At 46.0% G+C, this 22,917-nt stretch overlaps 1 protein-coding gene across 1 annotated transcript in view; it reads left to right on the top strand.

Moving 5' to 3' along the window:
* TMEM25 (transmembrane protein 25) overlaps nucleotides 1-22,555 on the top strand; it is a 122,405-nt gene extending 99,850 nt beyond the window's left edge. Inside the window, exons 4-9 of the mRNA XM_078682241.1 lie at nucleotides 11,091-11,381; nucleotides 12,468-12,599; nucleotides 16,613-16,640; nucleotides 17,312-17,412; nucleotides 18,883-18,978; nucleotides 19,066-22,555. Coding sequence (XP_078538367.1) covers nucleotides 11,091-11,381; nucleotides 12,468-12,599; nucleotides 16,613-16,640; nucleotides 17,312-17,412; nucleotides 18,883-18,978; nucleotides 19,066-19,139 — 722 coding nt within the window. The 3' untranslated portion in view covers nucleotides 19,140-22,555. The remainder of the gene's footprint in view (nucleotides 1-11,090; nucleotides 11,382-12,467; nucleotides 12,600-16,612; nucleotides 16,641-17,311; nucleotides 17,413-18,882; nucleotides 18,979-19,065) is intronic.
* Nucleotides 22,556-22,917: the final 362 nt, after the last annotated feature.

The raw sequence follows: 22,917 nt of genomic DNA, 5'->3' as shown, positions 1-22,917 counted from the left end.
ATGATTTAGCCACTTATATTAATAGGTGTGGTTTTTTTTGCCTCGACCCTTTGGTATTATTTTTTATTTAGCATTTCTTAACTGGCAGAATCGCTATTTCAGGCAGTTAAGAAATGCAAAATGGGGTTTTCATATGTACAAAGGCCTTTAAGCGGTTGTAAATTGCGATTTCTACCCAGTAGATATCGCAATTTGCAATCTCCTAAGTAGGAAATCGCAAATAGGGATTACATATTTGTGATTCCTATGCACATGTACAAAGCTTTTCCTAAACGCAAATTGAGTGTTTAGGAAATGCAATTACCATTGACTCCAAGTCGATGGTAACCATGTGCAATTTAAAAAAGCACCCAAATAAGCTTTTTTTGAAGTGCAAAAGAGCGCAGACATGTCCGTAGGGCATATGTGTGCTCTACATGTGTATTACTATTTTTGGGGTGCATTACGGGGGGGCCTTATGCCCATAGGTATCCTTGGCTTAGCATTTTCAAACAAGCGATTTCCTAAAAGTAAGTACTAAACCTGCTCATTGGAACGAATAGCTTGGGATTTCCTATTTGCGATTTCCTAATAGTGATTCCTACTCTGTAGGAATTGCTATTAGGAAATCAGATATTTCATCCATTTCGTTTTACATTTCTTAAATAACGATTTCTAAAGGGTTGCTATTTAGGAAATGCAAAATCGCATTTTTGTACACCTGGCCCAAAGTGTTGCATAAACTGTACACTGTTCTTAGTAGATACTGTTTAATACTCTAGTGTATTTTCTCATTAGAGTTTCACTGTCTACAAACAGTGTGGTACAGGGTAAATTCTCTCTATAGAGTGAATACTGTTTACAGTACCCACTTCCCTACTCATACCAACTTCATTTCTCAATGTAGGTATGGTGAGTGTCAGGGGTATTATACAGATAAAAGCTGTCTGTAGTTGGGCATTCATTTTAGAACAGATGCTCAGTCTTTTTAGAAACTTGGCCTTCTCTGAACAGTTGTATACAGATTAAACACAGTATCCAAAGAGGGTTTCCCATATATCTGTGGTTGATTGTTAATGTGAACTATTCTACACGCGATGTGTATGGTACAGGGTCAATGTGGTACATAACTCATGCTTTTTACACCCAAGTGAGTTGTTTCTGTGATGATTTTAATGATGCTTCATATTCTTCAGAGTTATTTTGTACTTACTTCCAGACCTCTAATACCATACTTATTCATAGAGCATATGTGCAAAAGAAGCTTGGATGATGTCATGAAACTTTTCAGCAGTACCTCTGAGTGCCGGTATGCGGTTCTGTGTGGCTCCTCACTGACAACATTTCGCTCTGAAAATGACGTGCGGAGCCTAAATAGGTGCCATTCCCACTTACTGACATTAATTCTTTTCTTTACACGTCTACAAACATGGCTCTGGAGCTACCTCTGATTTCCAAGACCAATTTACTGCAAAAAATTTCAAATCCAGTGTGCAAGGGAATGTCACCACAGGTTTTAAGCCATGTAAAGACTGTCACAAACAAATGTCTGTGACAGCACCTCACCACATTTGCCTGTTGTATCTGTGGTTGAGTCAAGACTCTTAAGGCCTGGAGTGACTGAGCATTGATGAACCGGAAAGCCATATGACCTTAAGGTGAAATTCTACATCGCCAAGCACCGGAAGACTTTGCGATGAGACCGGTCCCAGTCGAAAGTTTGGTTCTATTCAAAATCTAGAAGTCACTAGAGTCATTCAAGGGGTCTGTTTTCCTCCAATACAGATTTTTGGGTACACTGAAGAAATAACACAAATCATCGAAGTGGAATTCAGCCCCTTACTGCCACTCACGCTTTCCTGAGAAGGCTCTAGGACAGCTACATACATCTCAATCTCACTTGCGTTTCTGCAACTGGTTCCAGCACAGCTTGAGTTTCCAGGGTCGTCCACCACCCCTAACCAGATCAGCTTCAGCTCTTTGAATCCTTGCTCACTCCCTATGGCACACCCATGAGCCCCACAAAGCCAGGAGGTTCTCAACCTAGGTGAACACTAAAAGGGTTCACCCTCTGCACCAGCTGGATTCTCTGTGCCCGTAATGCAGCCGCCTGCAGCTCCGTTCTCAACTCCACTTACGGGGCCATGGTGTATGCCATTTTCCAGCACATAATGCAGACTATATCGCCTCTGGGAGATGAGGTCCTGATTGTCCTCTCTGTCATCCAGTCGGCATCGGTTCGACCTCTTACATCAAGCCTGGCCGCCGTTGAGGCTCTGCTTCCTCCACTTGATCTGCCTCCACAACAACAGCACTCCCTACATACCCGTTCAGCACAGATTCCTATAACCAATATGAAACGGATGATGAGATTGGACAACCTAATCAGGAGGAGAATTGGTGTGGCAACCTGCAGGAGGCTAGTGGCATTGATACCTTCTAATTTCGGACTCCTCTCACCCTCGTGGCCTGCTACTCGAAGAGTACTACCTACGCCGTTGTTATGCATAGAGTGTCCAAAGTCTTTGAACTTGGAGGTCAACACCAACTTAATGAGGTTCCCCAGCCAGGATAGACATCTATCTTCTGAGCCCCTCTTACTATTAAACAAGGCCCGTACAGATACCTTGTTTGAGGCATGGGCCACACCTTGCTCTGACCTCCGGTCAATCACCAAACTGCACGATTCCCTCACCCTGCCTCGGGCGTCCCTTCATTTTTATCTCAGCACCACTTACTTGAAAGTTTGGCGCTGCAAGCGTCAGCAGGCAAAAACCATGCCCAAAACCTTTCCTATTTCTCACCCCAATAGGGAGTCAAAATGGGAGGAGACATTTGGGAGAAGAGTCTTTTCATCTACCAGCTTGGCACTCAAGTCAGAATGTACCATCTGCCTGCTGGGGCGCTATTCTCACACCCTTTTGGACTCAGTGGCCCAAGTCTTCCCAGGTGCCCCTAATGTTCTCTAACCAGTCCTTGCCCAGGCAGTTGTGGCACAGCCAAGTTCACAATTCATTGCGGCTTGGACACCATCAATTGCGTTGGGTGGGGCGTTGGCACCAATGTCGCTTTTCGCCCCCACTCTTGGCTGCAGTACACTAGTTTTTCAGGTGATGTTTAGTCATGCCTCATGAACATGCAGTTCGACAGGATTCATCTGTTTGGGGACAAGGGAGACTCAGCTCTCAAGCAGTTCAAGGAGAACAGGGCCATGGTACCCTTCCTGAGCTTACCTGTCCCACCTTACCAGCCGCATCAGCCTACCATTTGCTTTTAGGCCTTGGCAGTGGTACCCCATACTGCTAACCTTTTCATCCCCAGCATGGTGCCCAACAGTTTCATGACTTTGTTGCCCACTGCCCCGCGGTCAAGGTCTATGGCCTGCCAGTCCACTATGCCCCCAGCAACTCCTATCTGTCAAACCCCTTCAGCGTGTTCTTTCTGGAGCACAGTCACCCCATTGGAGGCAGGATCTGATGATTCTTGCTGGGTTGGCAGGCCATAACATCAGACTGGTGGGCCCTGCAGACTATTCGGAAGGACTATGCTGTAGCCTTCTTTTCTGCACCACTGCATTTTCTGTCATCCCCCCCAGAGACTGACAGACGACCATCTTTTTGTTTTGTGGCAGGAAGTGTAAGACCTTTTACCTAAAGGGCTCATCGAGAGGGTGCTTGCACCAGAAGTAGGACGCTGTTGCTATTCCCGCTACTTACTGGTGCTCAAGAAGAAAGGAAGCGTTCTGCCTATTTTAGACCTGTGCCCTCTCAACCTCTTCCTCTAGAAGAAGTAAAATGTAAAATCCTCACACTGGCACAGGTCTTTTCTCCTCTCGACCCTAGAGACTTGACGGTAGTGCAGTTGCGGATCATACACTAAGGCGGAGGAGCGTCGCCTCACTGAGAAGGCCCAAAAGGTAAAAATAAAATGACAGTAACTCATTATTATTATCATTTTATTTTTAAGTCCTTGCACAGCTGGGGCGGGCAGGTCTGCTCTGCTCAAAGAGCAGAGCAGGGGAGCAGTGGTTTGCCCACTCCTAGTACGCATGACGCTTTGGCCAGCCCTCTCTGGCTGGTTAAACAGTCATACGCACTTTGTTTGTTCTCCATGCAGGTTACATTACAGCCTGCTTGGTGAACATGCCCAGCCTCCCATTCTCTGGCTGAGCGCTGATCCGCGGCGCTCAGGCTAACCACAACACTGCATTGCAGCATAGTGATTGGCTATCGGAAGGCTGGGTGCCGGGTGCTTCCTGCCCTGCAGGAGAAGAGGACCGAGAGAAGGAGGAGGCAGCAGCAGCGTCGGTGACAGAAAAGTATGTGTATTTTTATTTTCACTCCAACCACCCACACCCCCACTGCCGGTAAATACCAGCTGCCACTGCAGTAGTGATGAACCTACAGGATGCCTATTTACATACCCATCCTGCAGGCCCATCAGCACAACCAGCGGTTCAGGGTGGGATAGGAGCATTTTCAGTTTGCTGTGCTTGGTTTTGGTCCCACCAGTGCCCCTCAGGTGTTCAAAAAAAGGGATGGCGATGGTGGCAGCATATCTTAGGAGGTCAGGATGCAGTCTTCCCCCTACCTCGACGACTGGCTGTTGAAGGCAGGCTCAAAGCAGTCATCAACAACCTCCATTCAATAGCAAACCTCCCATCCTCTTTGTGGTTCACTATCAACATGCTCACACCTGAGCTCCTTCTCAGACACTCCCCTGCATCGGAGCCATTCTGGACATGGCTTGGTTTTGTGCCTTTTCCCCAGTAAAGAGAGTCTAGGTCTACCATTCAGGCTATGATCCTCATCTTTCAGCCCCTAGATTTCATAGAACATTAACTCTGAGGTTGCTGGGACCGATTGCCTCCTACATCCTGTTGGTCGAGCATGCCAGGCGGCATATGCCGGCTGTGCAGTGGGATTTGAGGTCTCAGAGGGCTCAACATCAAGGGGACCCCTCCGACCATGCTACTGGACCTTGATTGGGTCAGTGGCAAACTTCTTTCCCTTCCCACCCAGAGCTCACATGGTGACCAATGCATTGCTTCTGGACTGAGCTGGCCATCTGGTAGAGTTAAATATCAGAGGCCTCTGTGCTCCAGCGGAGTCTTGGCTCCATATCAACCTTTTGGAGCTGAAGGCCATCCTTTTGGCATTGAAAGACCTCCTTCCATACATCGAGGGGAGTCTGGTAGAGACGCTCACGGACAACACCACCACCATATTGTACGGTAATAAACAGGGTAGTTTGGTAACATGGATCCTTTGCCAGGAGGCATTGCAGCTCTGGAAATGGATGGACCACCACTGAATCTTTCTGGTGGTGAACCACCTGGCAGGATCATTGAAAGCTAGGGCCGACAAGCTCAGCCATTAGCACCTGGTGGATCACAAGTTGCAGATATGCAGGGATGTGGCACAAGGTCTCTTCCACGAATGGGGAGAATCTAGGCTTGTTCTGTTCTTCACTGTAGAGAACACGCAATGTCAGCATTTCTGCGCATTGACGTTTCCAAGGCATCTCTTGCTTGGAGATGCGTTCCACCTCAAGTGGAACTTGGGACTCCTGTATTCCTTTCCGCCAATACCACTCCTGCCTGAGTTCTCAAGAAGATCAGGCCCAACAGAGTCCAAGTCATCCTATTGAATCCGGACTGGGCACGGAGGGTATAATCTCCAGAAATTCTGGGCTTGAGTATCTCTGCTTCGATCAGGCTGTCCCCACCAGGAGGCTCTGCTGTCACAGCAGCAGGTCAGGGTTCTTCATCTGGGCCTTCGCAATCTCTACTATCATGCTTGGAGATTGAGCAGCGACAGCTGAACACCTTTAACCTTTCTCTGGAAGTGGTTGATGTCAACTTGGCAGTCAAGTGTCCCTAGAAAAAAACGGTATATGCCTCTCATTGGGACACGTTTGTTGCATAGTGCAGCGCTTTTTAGATAGACCCCTTCCAAGGGAAGTTATCTGAAGTTTTGTTGCTTGTTTTGTCCTTAGCCCGACATGGCCTTTCTCTGGAAACAGTTAAAGAGTACTTTCCAGCTGTTTCAGCCCTTTCGCGGTTGCCGAATCAGCCCTCTTTATTTAAATATCCAGTTGTTGTGCACTTTTTGTTTCATCCCTCTCCCTTTGGCATGCAACAGTGGGACCGTAACTTGTCCCTCGCATTTCTAATATGCACTCCATTTGAGCTGCTTCATAGCTGTTCCTCATGGTTTCTCACCCTCAAGGTAATTTTCCTCTTTGCCATCAGCACGGTGTGTGAGGGAGCTTCTAGCTCATTGTGTCAATCCACCGTATACCATCTTCTTCCTAGACAAACAGGCTCTGTGTACCCAGGCATGCTTATTTATTTTTTATTTTTATTTTGACAGTTTTGTATAGCGGGAACAAGACCCTTGCGGGTATCAGAGCGCTTCATAGGGTACATACAGGTGAATGACATATACATATAAATACAATGTATTATGCCAATACATTACTGGTAATTAATAGAGACTAGCACATATCTACAAGAGTGTATAGATAGTTCAGGTGAATTTGGACAAGAAAATCGATTTCACTTCTTTTTTGAAGAAAGCAGCTACGGATTCTTACCTAAAATTGTGAGCAGCCCCCAGAAGGATTGCATGTTCATTCTACCAGTACCAAAGCTGCTACTACTATGTTAGCACATGGAGTCCTTGTCCTAGAAATTTGCCAGGCGGCTATGTGGATGTGTCTCCATACATTCACAAGCACTATTGTTTAGATAGGTTTGATGACAGGGGCATTTTTCCTGTTCTGTCCTGCAGGACTTTCTGGTGTGAGTCCATACCCACCTCCTTCTAGATGCTGCTTTGGGATCTACTCAAAAGGTGAGGAATCTGTAGCTTGAAGTCTCTATCAGAAAAACAAGTTATGCAACTTTAGTAGCTCTATTTCTGGTTGAGACTATATCTAGCAGCAGATTCCTCACCGACTCTCCCTTCCTCCCTCTTCTGTAATTGGTCTCTATCCAATTAATAAGATTCCACATCTAAGAATCTGCACATTGATCACGCCAATTTGCTTTTTGAGCACAGTGTCCAGAGGCACAAACAGTCTCTAAAGCAACGGACGTCAATGCGCTGGAGTGGCACCTTCATTGGCACCGCAGGTCATTACCAGAGTGGAACAACGTTCGGGCAGAGCCACACAGCTCCACCTACCGGCGCGCAGAAGTACTGCTGACAAGTTTATGGATTCAGTCTGACGCCTTGGGAATATTCAAAAGGTGAGGAATCTGCAGCTAGATAGCTCTACCAGAAAGAGCACTACCGAAGGTAAGTAACTTGTTCATTTGAGAAACATTTGAAGCAGGAATATTTCGATTTCTTTTTTATTTTTTAAAATGTATGCTTAGAATTGTTCAAAATGGTGCTGAAAACCTACTTTCCTACCACGGCACCAGACTGCTAAAGTAATGTTTTAGGAATGGCTGAGTCTCAAACAGTGGCCTTCATACTTTTCTTCTCATCTGTTGTTTGTAGTGGAAAATATTTGAAAAAGAGGTGCTTCTGAACTCAGACGAGGCAACCTCAGAATTTATAGTACTCGGGTGGTGGTCCCCTGCAATGCCCCAGTGTATTCTGGTGCTTGAAGTCTTTCATATCAGTCTTTCATCTTTGTTTTTAGACATAGAGGCAGTATCAAATTGCATGTACTCAATCTCCAGGTGTATGTGTCACAACCATTCTGATCTTCAGAGAAGCACAGCTTTTCATCACTTGCTGAGCCTGAAAGTTTAATAGTGACATTTTCTTGAACACATTTTATACAAAGGAGGCTTGGATCCTGTCGGACATGGCAGCTTTACGATTTGTAGCATTTAAGTGTTAGTATCTAGTGAAATCGCAGTGCATTTTGGTGCTTGCTGTCTTTCACCTGACAATCTTTCACAACATTCAGTCCTAAAGTGAGTATCACTTCTTTCACAGTTATTACCTGCTTCAGAGGAGCGCCTCCTCTCAGCAGTCCCTCAGACTTGATTCATTCTCACACTTGTGTTAAATTCATTCGTTCAGAATCACTGGGGCTCTCTGTCAGCAGGGGATTTACAGGACCAGGATACACACAAAATATATTAAGAGACATGACTCTTATATAACATTGGTTGGCCTTGCTTGTCGTATGTTAGAATTTCACTTGCATGAAATTCTATGCTTTGTTTCAAGACCATCTTTCCATGAGGGACAGTTTCTCTGGACAACATAGGAGGTGGTGGAGGAGGTGTATTGACTGCCTTTGACATTACCCTCAGGTCTATTGTGACTGTTGATGCCAGCGCCACAGGCTTTGGGGCTATTCTATCCCAAAAACATGGTGAGACAGAAAAGACTATGGCATTTGCATCCAGAACACTCACTGCAGAGAGGAACTACTCAGTAATTGGCTGCTGCTTGGGGAGTTGAGTACTTTCGTATGTACATATGGGGTATGAAATTCACCCTTTGATTCGGATCATAAGCCTCTTATTAAAGTGCTTCTCCCTGCCGGAGTAGGTAAAGGGTCAGCAAGACTGGTGGGATTGGCAGCCAGACTCCAAGAGTATGGATACAAAGTTGAGCACCTTCCAGGGTGGAAAAGGCATCCAGGCAGACTGTTTATCTAGAATGCCGATAGAGAAAAACATGGTTGATGTCCACAAGGATCCCGCCGTTGCTTCTATTCTGGATGCAGTCTAATTTTGGTGAAGGTTTTTTTTTCAGTTGATGAATGGAGTCAAGAGATGGAGGTGAATCAAGTATTGAAAGAAGTGATGCACATGGTAAAATCGAGTGTGAGAAGGGAAAGTTGCGTACCAGGGAGTCCTTTTATCAAGATATTGGATGAATTACCTTTGAGTGGGGACAGTTTGCTCATGAGGGGTGACCGATTCATACCACCTTTTGGTTTGAGATCCAGACTTGTGAGATTGGCTCACAAGGGGCATTTGGGTCAAACTATGACACAAAAAAGACTCAAAGATAGTTTTTGGTGGCCGGACTTCATAGCCAAATCTCTTCACGGGTTGAAAAATGCTCAGGGGCAGATCTACAAGGAAGTGCTGCAGCGTGGCACTTCCGAAGCACAGGGATGTGACATATGTCGCATCTCTGTGCTTCCCCCTGCACTGGCGCACAAACTGCAGCCATGCGCTGGCACAGGCACCCTTGCACCATGGTGCAAGGATTGCTTGCGTCGTGGGGAGATTGTTTTTGTGCAGGAAGGGGCACCTTCCTGCACACAAACAATCACTACAGGCATTTTCTTCTTTCAATGCATGCTGTAGAATGCACCACGCATTGAAAGAGGAAAAAATGTGGAGAAATGAAAACATTTCTCCTCGTTGCGCCTTGCTACGCCACCTCTAGGGTGGCTTAACATTCAGACGCATCTCCAGATTTACGATTTCTCGTAAATCTGGAGATGTGTCTTGTTCCATGGGTGTTGCGTGGGAACACCCACAGCAACACCCATGGAACGCCCCTTCAAATCAAAGTGCTGCGTGTGAAGGGGCCGTATTTACAAGAAGAGGAATAGTCACGCAGGGTGGCTTTTCCTATCCTTGTAAATAAAAGTGACGTACTGGTGGTGCAGGGGGCTTGTAAATCTGCCCCTTAGTATGCAAGGAAAGTGAGAAAAGGCTAAAAGCAGGATTGCAATCTAACGTAGGACACATTGGAAATCCCGGTAAACCTTGGCACAGTGGGTGTGTTGATTACACTGGTTTTATTAATGAGTTACGGAGTGAGCATAAATTTGCGTTAGTGCTTGTAGATGTGCTTTCAAAATGGATTTGTGTTAAATTCATGAAGGAAATTGCTACCAAAAGTGCAATTCACTGTCTGAATGGAATATTCCTTCAAGAAGGTGTTGCTTCTGTTATAATTACAGATAACGGCACCCAACTTGTTTCTGATGAGATGAGAAAATTCTTAAAAGTATGGGGTATTAGTCAGCGCCACACTTCATTTTATAACCCACAAGGAAATGGCATTGTGGAAAGAGCGAATCGTATGGTGAAGGGTGTTATTCAGATGGCGGTTGAGAGGGGAAGGAATGCAGAGAGGCAAGTCGAAGAGATGGTTAGGGCATATCACACATCAATCCAAGAATCCACTTCCAAGTCCCCATTTGAGATAATGAGGAGTAGAGAACCAAGCACTAAATTGGTACATGCTTGGATTTAAGAGTGGATTGTGCAAGGTGGATGAAATGGAGGAAGAAGCGCAGCCACTGCTGGTTGTGTGAATGATAACATGAGATCAGGTGATTGGGTAAAAATCAAGGCAAGAAGGTTTACGAAGGGTTTATCAAAATTCTGTGGCCATTACAGAATCAAACATTTGTATAAATTTCATGTGTTGGAGAATGATGGCATTATACCAAAAGGGGGGTGAGTGGCCTTAAGTAATGATGAAATTTATAGTGGTTTTATGTTAATGAGTGATGCGGATGAGGATTGTGTGGGACAGAGTTCTAATACTTGCCATTCGTTGAGAGATGGTGGTAAACCTGGAAGTAGCCCTGTGGGTGGTATCAAACCAGTTACAGGAGTTAGATCTGTCCTTCAGGCTGCCCCTGGAGAGGGAAGGCGTATAAGAGAGCGCAGACCACCTGTTTTTTTTTAAAGCTTATGTGCGTTGATATATACTTTATATTTGCATTGTTCTTCTAGGAAATGTTCACCAACTTACTCTAGTTTCAATGTAGTCATTGTTAATTTTTATTTACAATTTTATCCTTTCCGTTTCTATGTTTTTGTGCATTTCATTATCTTACTATTATACTTCGTTTTGCGGTTTTAGATGGAAAGGAGATGTGTGTTATATAGCTTTGGTTGTCGCGTGTTGGAATTTCACATGCGTGAAATTCCGTGCTTTGTTTTAAGACCAGCGTTCCATGAGGGACAGTTTCTCTGGCCAGCATGAGAGGTGGTCGCATACCGCTGTGACTCCAATAAAAGGACATTTTGTTACAAAGAGTGAAGACCATACCTTCTTTGTATACCACAACTTCCCTCAGACATACCATCTTCAGAATGTTAAGGAAAGGAATATCCTGTCTTATGTCTTTGCTTAATTGTCTCCCTCTGTCTCTGTCTGCAGTTCAACCAGAGATTGTAAAAATGGATGCCAGGTACCGGGAGAGCAGTGAGCCCGGTCTCTTCCTGGTACTGTTTGTCCTGGTGCGGGCCAATCCTGCTGCCAACATAACCTGGGTGGACCAGGATGGGCACTTGATGGTGAACACTTCAGATTTTATGGTGCTGGACACCAAGAGCTATCCATGGCTAACCAACCATACGGTGCAGGTCCAGATCCGAAGCCTGGCCCGGAACTACTCCGTCTCGGCCGCCAACGACGTCGGCATCACCAACTCCTCCATCGCTTCACCAGGTCAGAGTTCATTCCTTGTCACATGAAGGTGTGTGGAGTCTGTGTGAGATAAGGAGATCTTCAGCTAATGGAAATTCCAGTTAGCCACTTAAAAGTAATCTGTACTGAATCTAGTTGCCAAATTTTACATTTATTGAACTGCTGTAGGAAAGTCCAGTTGAGTGTTGGAATTAGTTGTTTGTGTATCATTGCTTTGAATTGTTCTAATTGTTTATCCAGTAAAATGTCTCCAACTTTTCTTAGCTTATATCAATATAGAATAATGTTCAAACTTTAATATGAGCCTGACACTGGCAGAAAACATTTTTTAACTGGATATATGCAACTGTCATGAAGGTTAGCACATGGTTTCATACTTGTGAAGTGAAATCCTAAACGTTTGTGGGTACCTAGATACCACCAACATGCAAAGAGCCAGTCATTCAAGTACATTTTGAAGCGAAATGTAATCTTTCCCGACTTTACTTTGTTTTTATAGTTTTCATGTAACTTCTTTTTTCCAGTCACTGCAAAGTTGAGTGTTGGAGTTTAAGTATTCAGACTTTTTATTTTCCCCTAGAAACAGTTGGCAAGGCTCCAGGTTCACTTGGAGAGAGGCAGTACTGCATGGGTACTCTGATCAAGAGGCAGAGAAGAAAATGAGATCAGCCCATGACCCTACACTACCCATTTCGGGGAAGCGGAGGTTATCTGAATATTAGCATATGCGATATCGAAAACCTTTTCATATTAAGCAATAAGGACACGTTCTTGAAACAAAACAAAAACACTCTTGAGCCATAATATGTATTAAAAATAAAAAATGTTTTTTTTTTTTACTGCGGTTGCATAACTCAGGAGTTTCCCCACTGACAAGTGATACTTGTATATGCTATCAGGGTAACCACCCAGCTCTCTTAGTGTTGCCAGACTGGGATCCAAGAGAAAAGTGAGAACTACTGTGATCACTTTTGGAGTTTGGAGATGGTACGGAGGGAAAAGTACATACTGTGCATATGGATGTCCCCACCGCAGGGTCATCTTTAAAAATATCTATACACTGATCACTGGGTAGACCTGAAGGCAACTGACATTGTCATTTTCCAGGTCTCCTGCACTCGAGCGTCGAGGTCCCTGTGCTATGGCTGATCATCGGTGGGGCATTGGGGGGTCTGATATTTTTCCTGCTGAACATCCTGATACTCTGCCTGCTCTTCAAGAAGCGGAAGAAGTACATAGGTGAGCGATGGCCCCTTTGATCTGCCATTTTGGACATTTCATTTTACATCAACACAACATGTTTTCGCTGCTTGTTGATTAGTAAATTTTATAGAATGTTTCTGGGACTTGTGGTGTCCAAAACATCTTCACTTGTAGACAAGTGGTGCCTCCTGACAGATGTTCTTTGTAATGGGCCTTCAAGCCCAACAGGGAAGGCGCAGTACGTTCAGCAGTCATCAGCTAGTAGAGTGGAGATATGTTGAAGTGGTTGAGAAGCGTTCTAGTATTGCAGAAGTGTGTTCTAGTGTGGAGCAGATGTGATGTGATTTAGGGGGAGGAGATGCGGCCTTATATAGGGGAAGTAGAAAGTTGACTTTATTTGTAGCATAACAAAATGAGGTACACTATGTAGATAGTCCAGACGACCCTTATTGGCTTATTACAGTGCTTAAATTAATAATCCCAAATGCTCTCTTTGTGGTAGTGTGGGTGAGCAATTTAGGCTTATCAAAGGGTAGTGTTAAGCATTTGTTGTACACATACTCAAGAAGAAGCCCAAGACAATTTAGAAAAATAACAGATTTTTGTATAATTTTAGACACCAAGATCATCGGAATAAGGTGAGCAATTTAGATGTTATTTATTTTCACAGTAATAACAGTAAAACATGACAGCTGTCAGATACGAGGCACAAGCTTCAAATGCTGTAATGTTATCCTATGGCAGAAATATTCACAGCATATCTACACTTACAGGAGTGTTCTTCTGGACTTAGTAGTGGCCAAAGTCCAAGATAGCACCCTCAGTTCAAATGTACCTGCCTTGTGGTGTTTGGGTGCAGAGCTGCTTTACACAGTGATAGACTCGACCGCTACATGCGAAAGTCAATGGGGAAAAGAACCTGTAAGAAAAAGGTTGCAAGTGGGGCCTGGGATACCAGTCCAACAGAACCCAAGAGGGGCTCAGCTCTCGAGGGTCTCAGGACCACAGAGAAACCATTGGTTTATGTGAGACCGGACTGGACAGCTCGGGTGCAGAGGTGTTTTGTCAGGTGGGTCGGTGAGTTAGAGGCTCCAACGGGTCATGGTGCACCTGTAAAAGAGGGAAAAGAAACATAGCGGGCCTGCCTCGGTGTGGAGCTGGACTCTGTCAAAGTCCCTTCACATGCAGGAAAGTTTAGGTGCCAGTGGTGTTCCGACTTAACATAAACAAGCCTTTGTGCTTGCAACTGGCTCCGGTACCCCTGGTATTGGTGCAGGGTGGCTCTGGGAAGGCTCAGTGTCTCAAGGCCTGGATAGATTGGTGGGGCTGACCTCCTAGACCTCAGTGACCTCCTCTTGGTGAGTTGCTCACTTAGTGGATCTGATGGTCAGAAAAACTGTGGACTGAGTAAATGCAGTTGGTGCCTGCAGGCTGCAAGGAAGAGGCTCCTCCACTTCAAGGGAGATGCTGGCTGGTTGGAGAAGTGCTGGCAGCCCTCTCAAGCTTTCGGAGGATGCACCGCTGCCGGACGAGTTGGGTTGCTGCAATTGTCGGGACAGCAGCAGGCAGGGTTTGCCACCAAATCCGGAACTGTCCACAGCTCTTACACTTTTTGGCTTTTCTTTGTCCATCTTCTTCTTTCAGGCAGATTAATCTGAGTCCCTGGTATCAGGGAGTCACCTAAATACTACTTACTCCTGGGATCACTACACCGCCTATATAACCACTTCCTGTGGGGAGAGGGCATAACTCTGTCCCAGAGTTTCTATTTCTACCAAAACAAGATGGTGGATCCCTTCTTTCATGGAACACATCAGGTAGCCCACCTTAGGGCTGTGACTATACTGGAGGTGCACATGCCTACCTGCATTGCTAAGTTCCTGCCTGTCCTGGTGCCAAATGGGCCGCAGGGCAGAGGATGGCATTCTTGAGGTCTGGAGGAAGTGAGGGTCGCATATCAAAGGCGAAAAAAGCTTTGAAGCCTGTGGTCTTGGTATGCAGATTCACTAGCCATCCTGCTGGAGGAGGTGATAACAGCTTGTCCGTAGAAGGCATTGTTTCCTGACCTCAGAGAGCACTGGCTCTCAACTACAGGGGTTCAGCAACTTGTCTGTGGTGGAAAGCTGGATGATACCAGTCAGCCTCTTCAATAGGAGACTAATAGGGTTCAGGGGCACCTCTAAGGGACCCTCCCGATGCTTGTCGTAATAAAGCCAATACTGGAATCATTATGGATATATTAAGACCAAACACCATAGGTTTCATTGAAGCCATTACGTAGCTGGGTAACTCGTAATGACCAGTGCGTAAAGATGGCTTACCTGTTCACTTACAATATCTAGTAATAGAACTTGACATCACAGGGGCAGATCTGCTCATGCAGATATGTCCTCACATAAATTATAATGCAACCTGCCTTAGTGCAACAAGGCTTGCTATAGCAGTGACTTACATATATTATATGCAATGACTTTGGCATGGCACACAGTCAGTGTAGATACAAAAGGTATGCTGTTCCTAATTTTGAGACAAGAGGAAACTGGTTTTGTGTGGTCATGAAGTGTAGGAGGATGAGGATTTCTCCTCTTGGAATATAGGGCCCTCACACACACAGCAAGGTGCCATGCTTCATCATATGGGCTGCTCCTCGTCAGGTCGGCGCTGTAATAACTGATGGGCTCCCTATGAGGGGCTTTTTGTCGGAGATCTTTTATTCCAAATGCCGTTTGGTGTCGTGGGGGTGAGGGGCCTAATCAGTGTAGATGAAGATGTGACGGTCTATAACCTGAAAAAAGTATTAAAGCAGGTCAGGGTACCAGCTAAAACTATTTTAATCAATGGGTCTCCCACCCTGATTAAAAGAAACAAAGATGCATGTCTGAGATTATGTCTCAGGTAGGGCGCTCTATTGTGTGGTCAACATGTTTCTCGCCTGGTAGTTAATCAATCTAGTGGCGATTCGTCTGGACTTAATAATATCAAATCTATCTACACATGGGTGGTTGTATGGGTGATCTACCCTTTTAAACCAACCTAACACATACTATGTGTAGAACCTGACAGTATAATATGACCAACCCTAGTTGGGTTTCTCTATCTCCCTCATCGATACCCAGTAGGTATCTCACAAGGAATTTCCTTGTGTGGTTTTGCAAAATCCGCAAAAGGCCAGCCAACCTACCCTCTTCTGCCGGGATCGAGGTTGCAATAGCAATAGCTTTTTTGAAACAAGTTTATCAAAACTAGTGTTTCCTATGAGTTGCCATATTGAAAACAGGATAAACCAATATGCTTACTGTCTAATAATAGAGAAGTAAATACTAAGAGTGCCGATGTACAGCTTTTTTCTAATGCAGTCTGCTCTGGCAGCCTGCATGAAGTTTGTAGGGGGGGGGGTCCCTTAGAGTGCATACTACATGCTGCAGCCCTCAGGGACCCTCTTTAATACCCATGACCTAGGTACTAGGGGTACCAGTTACTAGTGACTTACAGGGGTGCTAAAGTGTGTGCCAATATTAATACAATTAGACCAATTTACCTTGTTTTTAGAGAAAGAGCACTGACACTGGCGCATGGTTAACAGGGACCCAGTGTATATCAGTAAAAAAACATCAGTACCAGTGGCAATAAAGTGGAGGTGACCATGACAAAAAGAGGCACTTTCCTACAGGGGACATGTGGTTGAGTGGGCTGGGAATATCCTGGAACACAGGGGAGATGTGCTCCAATGTTGAGGAGATATTGTGTTGTGTGGAGGAATGTCCTTTAGTATGGATGGGATGTACTGTAGGGTAGCAGATACGGGTTAGTGGCAATTCATGTTGTCTAAAGTCAGGAGACGTGCTTGAGTGTGGAGAATATGTGCGCTATGGTGTAAGTGTTGTGTAATGGAGGAGATGTGTTTGAGTAGGACAGGTGTGGTGTAACCCTAAGGGATGAGTCAGCCATTCCAGTATCTGAAGTCAATATATGAGATTATGACTGTCACTATGTTAAAAAGTATGTTTATGAAATTGCTGTCTTCTCTAATCGTATTTTCTACCTTCCAGGAGGCTTCAAAGCTGAGCTTCCTCCAAGGTAGGTTCTTCTTTCAGGTCCACAGAGTCCCCACCCTTTCCAACCACCCCCTCTTTCTCGTCCATACTTTCTCACCCAGGCACTTCTCACTTCAGAGGGGCCTGCTGCTATGGTGGGGTGAATAACCAAGAGGGAGATGCCAAGCCATGGTTCCTAGAGGCTCATACTCAGTATGAAGATTCCCGGCCTGGTTCCTTTATGTTAATATTCTCAATAGAGAGTCTAGGGCTTCTATCCCGTTGGTGCATATTCACTCTGGTATACTTTCCATAGGCGGCTTTTCACTATTGCATTCATTAGCTTTGGTTTCTGTATGTATTCTCACCATACAATTTTATATGCAAGTATTTACGTATGATGTTTTACAATGGCGCATTCCAATAGGTATACAATCACTTTGCAGGATCAGGCCTGGTTCCTATAGGTGTTAATTGTGTATTTCAACTATGAATATTCAAGTCCTGGGTTCCTATATGTTAATATTCACCATGGAAATTCTAGGCATTCCTTTCTATAGATGCATTCCATCTTGTGGGAGTATCAGGCTAGCTCTCATGTAACACATTTCAGACAACACCACTGTGAAGTGCGCTTTCTTCAAGTTGTGAAATGCTTTAAATCTCAACATGTGTCTCTGTGGTCCTGAGACCCTCAACCTCTTGTTTTGGCAGTGATTCCAACAACTTGAAACTCACCAATGTTCGCCTTCCACGAGACAACATGTCCTTGCCATCCAACCTCAAACTGAACAACCTGAGCCAGGGAGCTAAAGGTAACCTCAGGCCACGGGCCATCGGGGGCATCAGAAGACAAGGAGTAAGGGAAGAGTGGGATGGGTCATGAACCGCAGTATTGCCATCTCACTGATGTCATCAGTCTTGGGATTTTGTTTGATGACCTAATGCATTCTGGTAGTCACAGGCTTTATTATCCTCCATTTCACCAATTGAAATATGGCACTTGATGGCTATGATTTGTAAAAGGTAAGTCCAGGACTGGAAATACGATGCCTCTGCAAAATGGAGCAAGGTGGTGACCCTAAATGGAGAACAGTGGCTGACCCCCCAGCTAAATTTGGTGATTTCTTTACAAATGTACTAAGTAAGTTTAAACAAGACTTCTTGACCAAGCAGCGACTGCTGAATGACCTGTGTTGCACACCTGGGGCCTTATATTAAAATACGTCACACTCTCCTTGTTAGCGGCGAGCGCACCTTTTAAAAGGTGCGCTCGTCACAAACAAGGAGAGTGTGCTGTATTATGTTGAATGCGCTGCCCGAGGGCAGCCGCGAACTCACGCTGCCCTGGGGGCAGCGCATTCAAGTGATCCCGTTTTACACTGTGCAGGCGGCATTCCGCCTGCACTTTCAAAGGGGATTCGAGATCCCCTTCCAAGCGGGTGCAGTAAGTGACTGCACCAGCCTGCAAAAGGATGTCAGGGGGATCCATAAGACCCCCTTTTCCCCTTCGAGAGAGCTGCTATCAGGGGGCGCACTGACAGTGCGCCACCTTTTAGGTGGTGCACTGTCAGTGCACCTCCCGACAGCTTCTTTGCCTCTGTGCCCGTATCTATAATACGGCATGGGCGCAGTGGCAAAGGGATTTCCTCATTTGCGTGGGGCTACGCCCTCATGCAGATGAGGGGACACCCTCTGGTGATAGCGCTGGCGTTCCTTGTGCCCCAGTGCTATCTGTATTAAAGAAAGCGCTGCACAAACATCTGCTGCCCTTTCTGTAATACCAAAGAGCCCCTGGGGCCCGCAAAGCAGGTTCACATGCCCATTGCACCCTTAGGACACTTTCTATAATACAGCCCCAGGTGGAGAGACTTTGGATGGTACAGTTGTTAGCGAGCTGGGGAATAGAGACATGTTGCAGGGAACGCGTATCAGCAATTGGGTGGGTGGGGGCCTTAGAAATGTGTTTGTGTCTTTGGGGGATGTCAAGCAGTGGCGGGCAGGAACTGGGAGAAGGGGTCAATGGTGTAAAGTAGAACAACTCTTTTGACAGAGAGAGTGGAAAGGTTTGAAAGAAAATGTGTTAGCTGGTCAGTGTGGCTAGGCACTGGTGCATAAGAAGTGGAGATGATGGAGGGAAAGGATATTATTGGGTGGTTCTGTATAGAAAAACGCTGAAGGTTAGAAGAGCTCTGCCAGCGCATTGAGTGGAGATGTCGGAGGCAATAGTTGTCAGCGGGGAGTTGCTCAGTGTTCTTACACAGATTCCAATGCTTTCTTTGCAGGGAAGCCCGGGGACGCCCTGATTGAGATGAACCTCAATGAGGAGGAGGAAATTTCAGAGCAGGATAGTTCGGAGGTCTACGAGTATGCCCCCCGAGGTACGGAGTCTGGAGCACCTCCGCTTACTTGCTTTCTTGGGCTCTGCAGAGCTCCGCCTTTACCATATTATGTGTCTTTCCTTCCAGGCTTTGGTCGCTTTCCCACAGTGGGCTACATCTACAAGGTGTCGAGCATGAGCAGCGACGAGATCTGGCTGTAGTGTCTCTTCTTCCATTTATGGATCTGCATGCCATTGTGTCTCCTCCTCCCCCACATCTCCAAGAGGTGTGCTCCAGAACTACATGCCTGCTACTATCAGCTGTGCGCAGCTACACAGTCCACCAGATATGTTCCCTGACAAGTCTGTATTTGCTGGCTTCACCCAGCTGCTGACCACCTTTGAGCCTCCAGACTTCAGCATGTTCCTTAAGAAGCCTTCAGATCCCCATCTCAACATGACCTCCAGCAGCTGGCCATGCCTCAACCTGCAGATGTCAGCGGATGCGGAGCAAGACCTCAGGTGGCGGAAGATTCTGCGACAACTGAACAGACTTCCATTTGTTCCGTGAGGCCTCTGATTTGAGTAAGAGGCAACCCCTCGACTTCCAGATGTCTTCCTTTTGCCCGTGTCAAGAAAATCCTCAAGAGCCGACCATACCTGGACCTCCTGATCTCACCAAGTCCCCTCTGCATTCCCTGATGTCCACCCTAAGGTATTGCCTGTAAGCAGACTTTGTCATGACTCCAGGTGTCTTATCCGCTATATCTTTCTGTCTTCTTCCACAAGTTGACCATAAGGCACTGACCGACTTCAGTATAGTACTGAGGCTTCAGACATAAGCTCCAAGACTCCTGCAGCATCTGATGAGGCCTTGTTATCCTGACTGCCCTGTTCCCTTGGGGTCCTCAGATACTGTTTCTCGGTTGTCTTGTTCTGTCCTCTGCAGTTGGTTGGTTCGGCCTCATAACACTCTGATGGCCACAGGTATGCAAGTGAAGAGCAGCGCTGGGAACCATCAGACTGGGGCCTGGGTCTGTGTTGGAGGATGTGGTTTCTTTTAGAAGGTTGGTGGTTGGTAGTCTTCTAATGATGTGGAGCAGGAATGATGGTTCCTGTGTGCCCCATTGTGCCCATGTCTGTATATATGATTACATGTCCCTTTGTCTCACAGTGTTGGTATGAGCGTTGCCACCTTCCTGTACACATGTACATCTCTCAGTTGCACTGTATGTGTCAGTGTATCACTGTCCAAGTGTGTGTCTCAATGTATCCCCTTCCAAATGTGCATTTTGGTGACTACCTTTCCCAACGTTTATTTCAGTCTTTCCCAGTGTAGTGTGTCTGCTGATGTCCCCCTAGCCGCATTTCGGAGCGAGTCAGTGTGTCCCTGCCCCTGTGTGTCGCTCTTGCGACCCCACCCCCAGTGTCTTCTACGTAGCATACCTGCCCATGGAAGCACAGTTGCAGGGTGCATGCACAGACACACACACACGTGATAGCAACAAGAACAACATGGAGACCTGTGCTGAATGTTTGTGAAGTTTAGACTGCTGCAATCACTGCTGTGGGTGCACTGCATGTGTGAGGAGAGCTTGCACAGCTGTGGTCAGTGCTATGCCCATGTTGAGTGTGGAGGGAGCACTTCTGATGCTACTGACAATGATGTAAATGTACTGTGTGAGGCCTGGTGGGAAATAACCTTTACAACGCAACTTTTACAACGCACTACCATTACAACGAAACTTTTACAACGCAACATCCATTACATAGCATGCCATTACATAGCATGCCATTACATAGCATGCCATTACAACGCATGACACTACAACGCATACCATTACAATGCATGTCATTACAACGCAGTCATTACAACGCCTACCATTACAACGCATACCATTACCATCCAACACTTACCCTACTGTTGTACCCCCTGGAGTTAGAATAGTCATTTTTACCCCTACGCTATCCAACACTTACCCTACTGTTGCACCCCCTGGAGTTAGAATAGTAATTTTTACCCCAATACTTACCATACATGCAATGTAATGTTATGCGTTGTAATGGTATACATTGTAAAGGTAGTATGCGTTGTAATGGAATGCGTTGTAAAGGTAGTTTTTAAAAATTCGTTGTAATGGTATGCGTTGTAATGAAATGAGTTGTAATGGATGTTGCGTTCTAAAAAATGCGTTGTAAAGGTGTGCGTTCTAAAATTATGCGTTGTAACGTCATACAACTGGCCTGGTTGCCATGCTGCAGTCAGTGTTGCACCTGTGTTACATGTCCAAGGAAAGCTTTCAGTTTTGTCGTCACTGCTGTACTTGTGCTGCATAAAGGACATTTCAACAGCTGCTGTTTGAACTGTGCCCAAAATGTGTGAGAGGAAGGTGTACTGCTTGTGAACCTGCAGTATTAGTTGTACGAGTGTGAGTGAGCGTTGTATGGCTCACTCACTCACACTCGTACTCACTCACTCACTACTGTTGTAATCCATGCTCTGTTTGTATATGTTCCCGTGTGAGTGTAATAAATGAGCTTTTTTGTTGCCTGTGCTGTACTGACGGCAAGGGGGTGGATGTGTGTGTAACAGAAGGTTCCATTGTTGCATGTGCTCTAGCTAGGGGTGGAGTGTGTGTGTATGACAGACTTCTCTGTTTATCTGTGTCTTGTCTGCAGGCGCTTTCCCTGAGGGTCTGTCCCGCAGGCACGTGCTGAGTTAGGTGAGAGGCAACAACAAACTATGCGGTGGCAAGAATCGCCCTTTAGGCAGAACACCTGCACTACACCAACAAACCCACATCACATAGCTCTACCTCTAACCACGGTACATGCAACCATCCGTAGACACGCATAAGCGCCCAGTAAGGTCATTTGGACAAACTTCTCTATCATCAACCTCGTCATCACAAATAAGACACAGCTCCCCAACCTAACGACAACACCTGAAACAAATCAGACTCTGGTGGCCATGGGAACCCAGGGACAGGGTTGAAGCGCATTTCCAGAGAGCCTACGCCATACAAGGCCATACTCATGGAAGACTGTGCTGTATGCAGAGGCCCGTAACGTGGTCATGATATAAACAGCCTTGTTTCCTGCATTGCTTGTGCCTTTGAACACCGGGTGTTGTGTGGTGTGTGGGGCGGAGGGCATGTCTAGTTTCGGGCCTAAAACACTGAAAAGCCTTCTAAATTTCTTTACATTTCAGAAATGTATATAGTGCTTTAAGACTCGTGAAATGTATTTTAGCAGTTTATAATTTCTGAGCCTCTGCAATTTAAGTCATGTGTTGATTTATGTGGAAAACCTCTAAAATTATCAATTCTGGTGCTACGGGATGCGCCTGGCCAAAATGAACTATGCACTTTGACACCTGTCACCTCTGCAATAGAGACAGGCCATCAGATTGGCCTAGGGAGGCTGGGCGGGATCACCATGCATGAGGAAATCCCCCCAGCCCGTGGGCCACAAGAGGTGCCACTCACGGGGCCTTCTGGGTAATAACCAGCACCAAGGGCAGGAAGCTTGCCTCTCAAAATGTCTTCCATTTGTGGGTGGGGAGGGGGTGGTCTGAGTGGGCATAAGGGGAGGGTGCTGTTCTGTCTATGGTATGATGAATAAAAACATTAAATCAAGAGTATGTTGTCTCTATGCGCACCCCTGGGTCTCCTCAGAAGTTCCTGCCCACAATGTAATCCACTGTTTTTACCTCTATTATTGAAGAGATCAATCAATCAATCAGGGGGTTTATGTAGTGCGCTACTCACCCGTGATAGGTTCAAGGTGCGGGGGGGAATGGGGGTGGGTTTGGGGTGAGCAGCTCCGGATCAGTCGAAAAGCCAGGTCTTGAGGTCCTTCCTGAACGTGTGCAGGGTCAGGGAGCGTCTGATGTACACAATGAGCTTGCTCTAGGTCTTGGCTGCGATGTAAGAGAAGGCTCTCCCTCTGGTTTTGTTTCTGCGGACACAGGGGACCTCTGCCAGGGCGAGGTCGGCGG

Source organism: Lissotriton helveticus, chromosome 3_1 (genome assembly GCF_964261635.1).
Source record: "Lissotriton helveticus chromosome 3_1, aLisHel1.1, whole genome shotgun sequence".
Lineage (NCBI taxonomy): Eukaryota > Metazoa > Chordata > Amphibia > Caudata > Salamandridae > Lissotriton > Lissotriton helveticus.
Note: the sequence above shows the minus strand (reverse complement) of the source record. Positions and strands in the feature narration are given on the sequence as shown.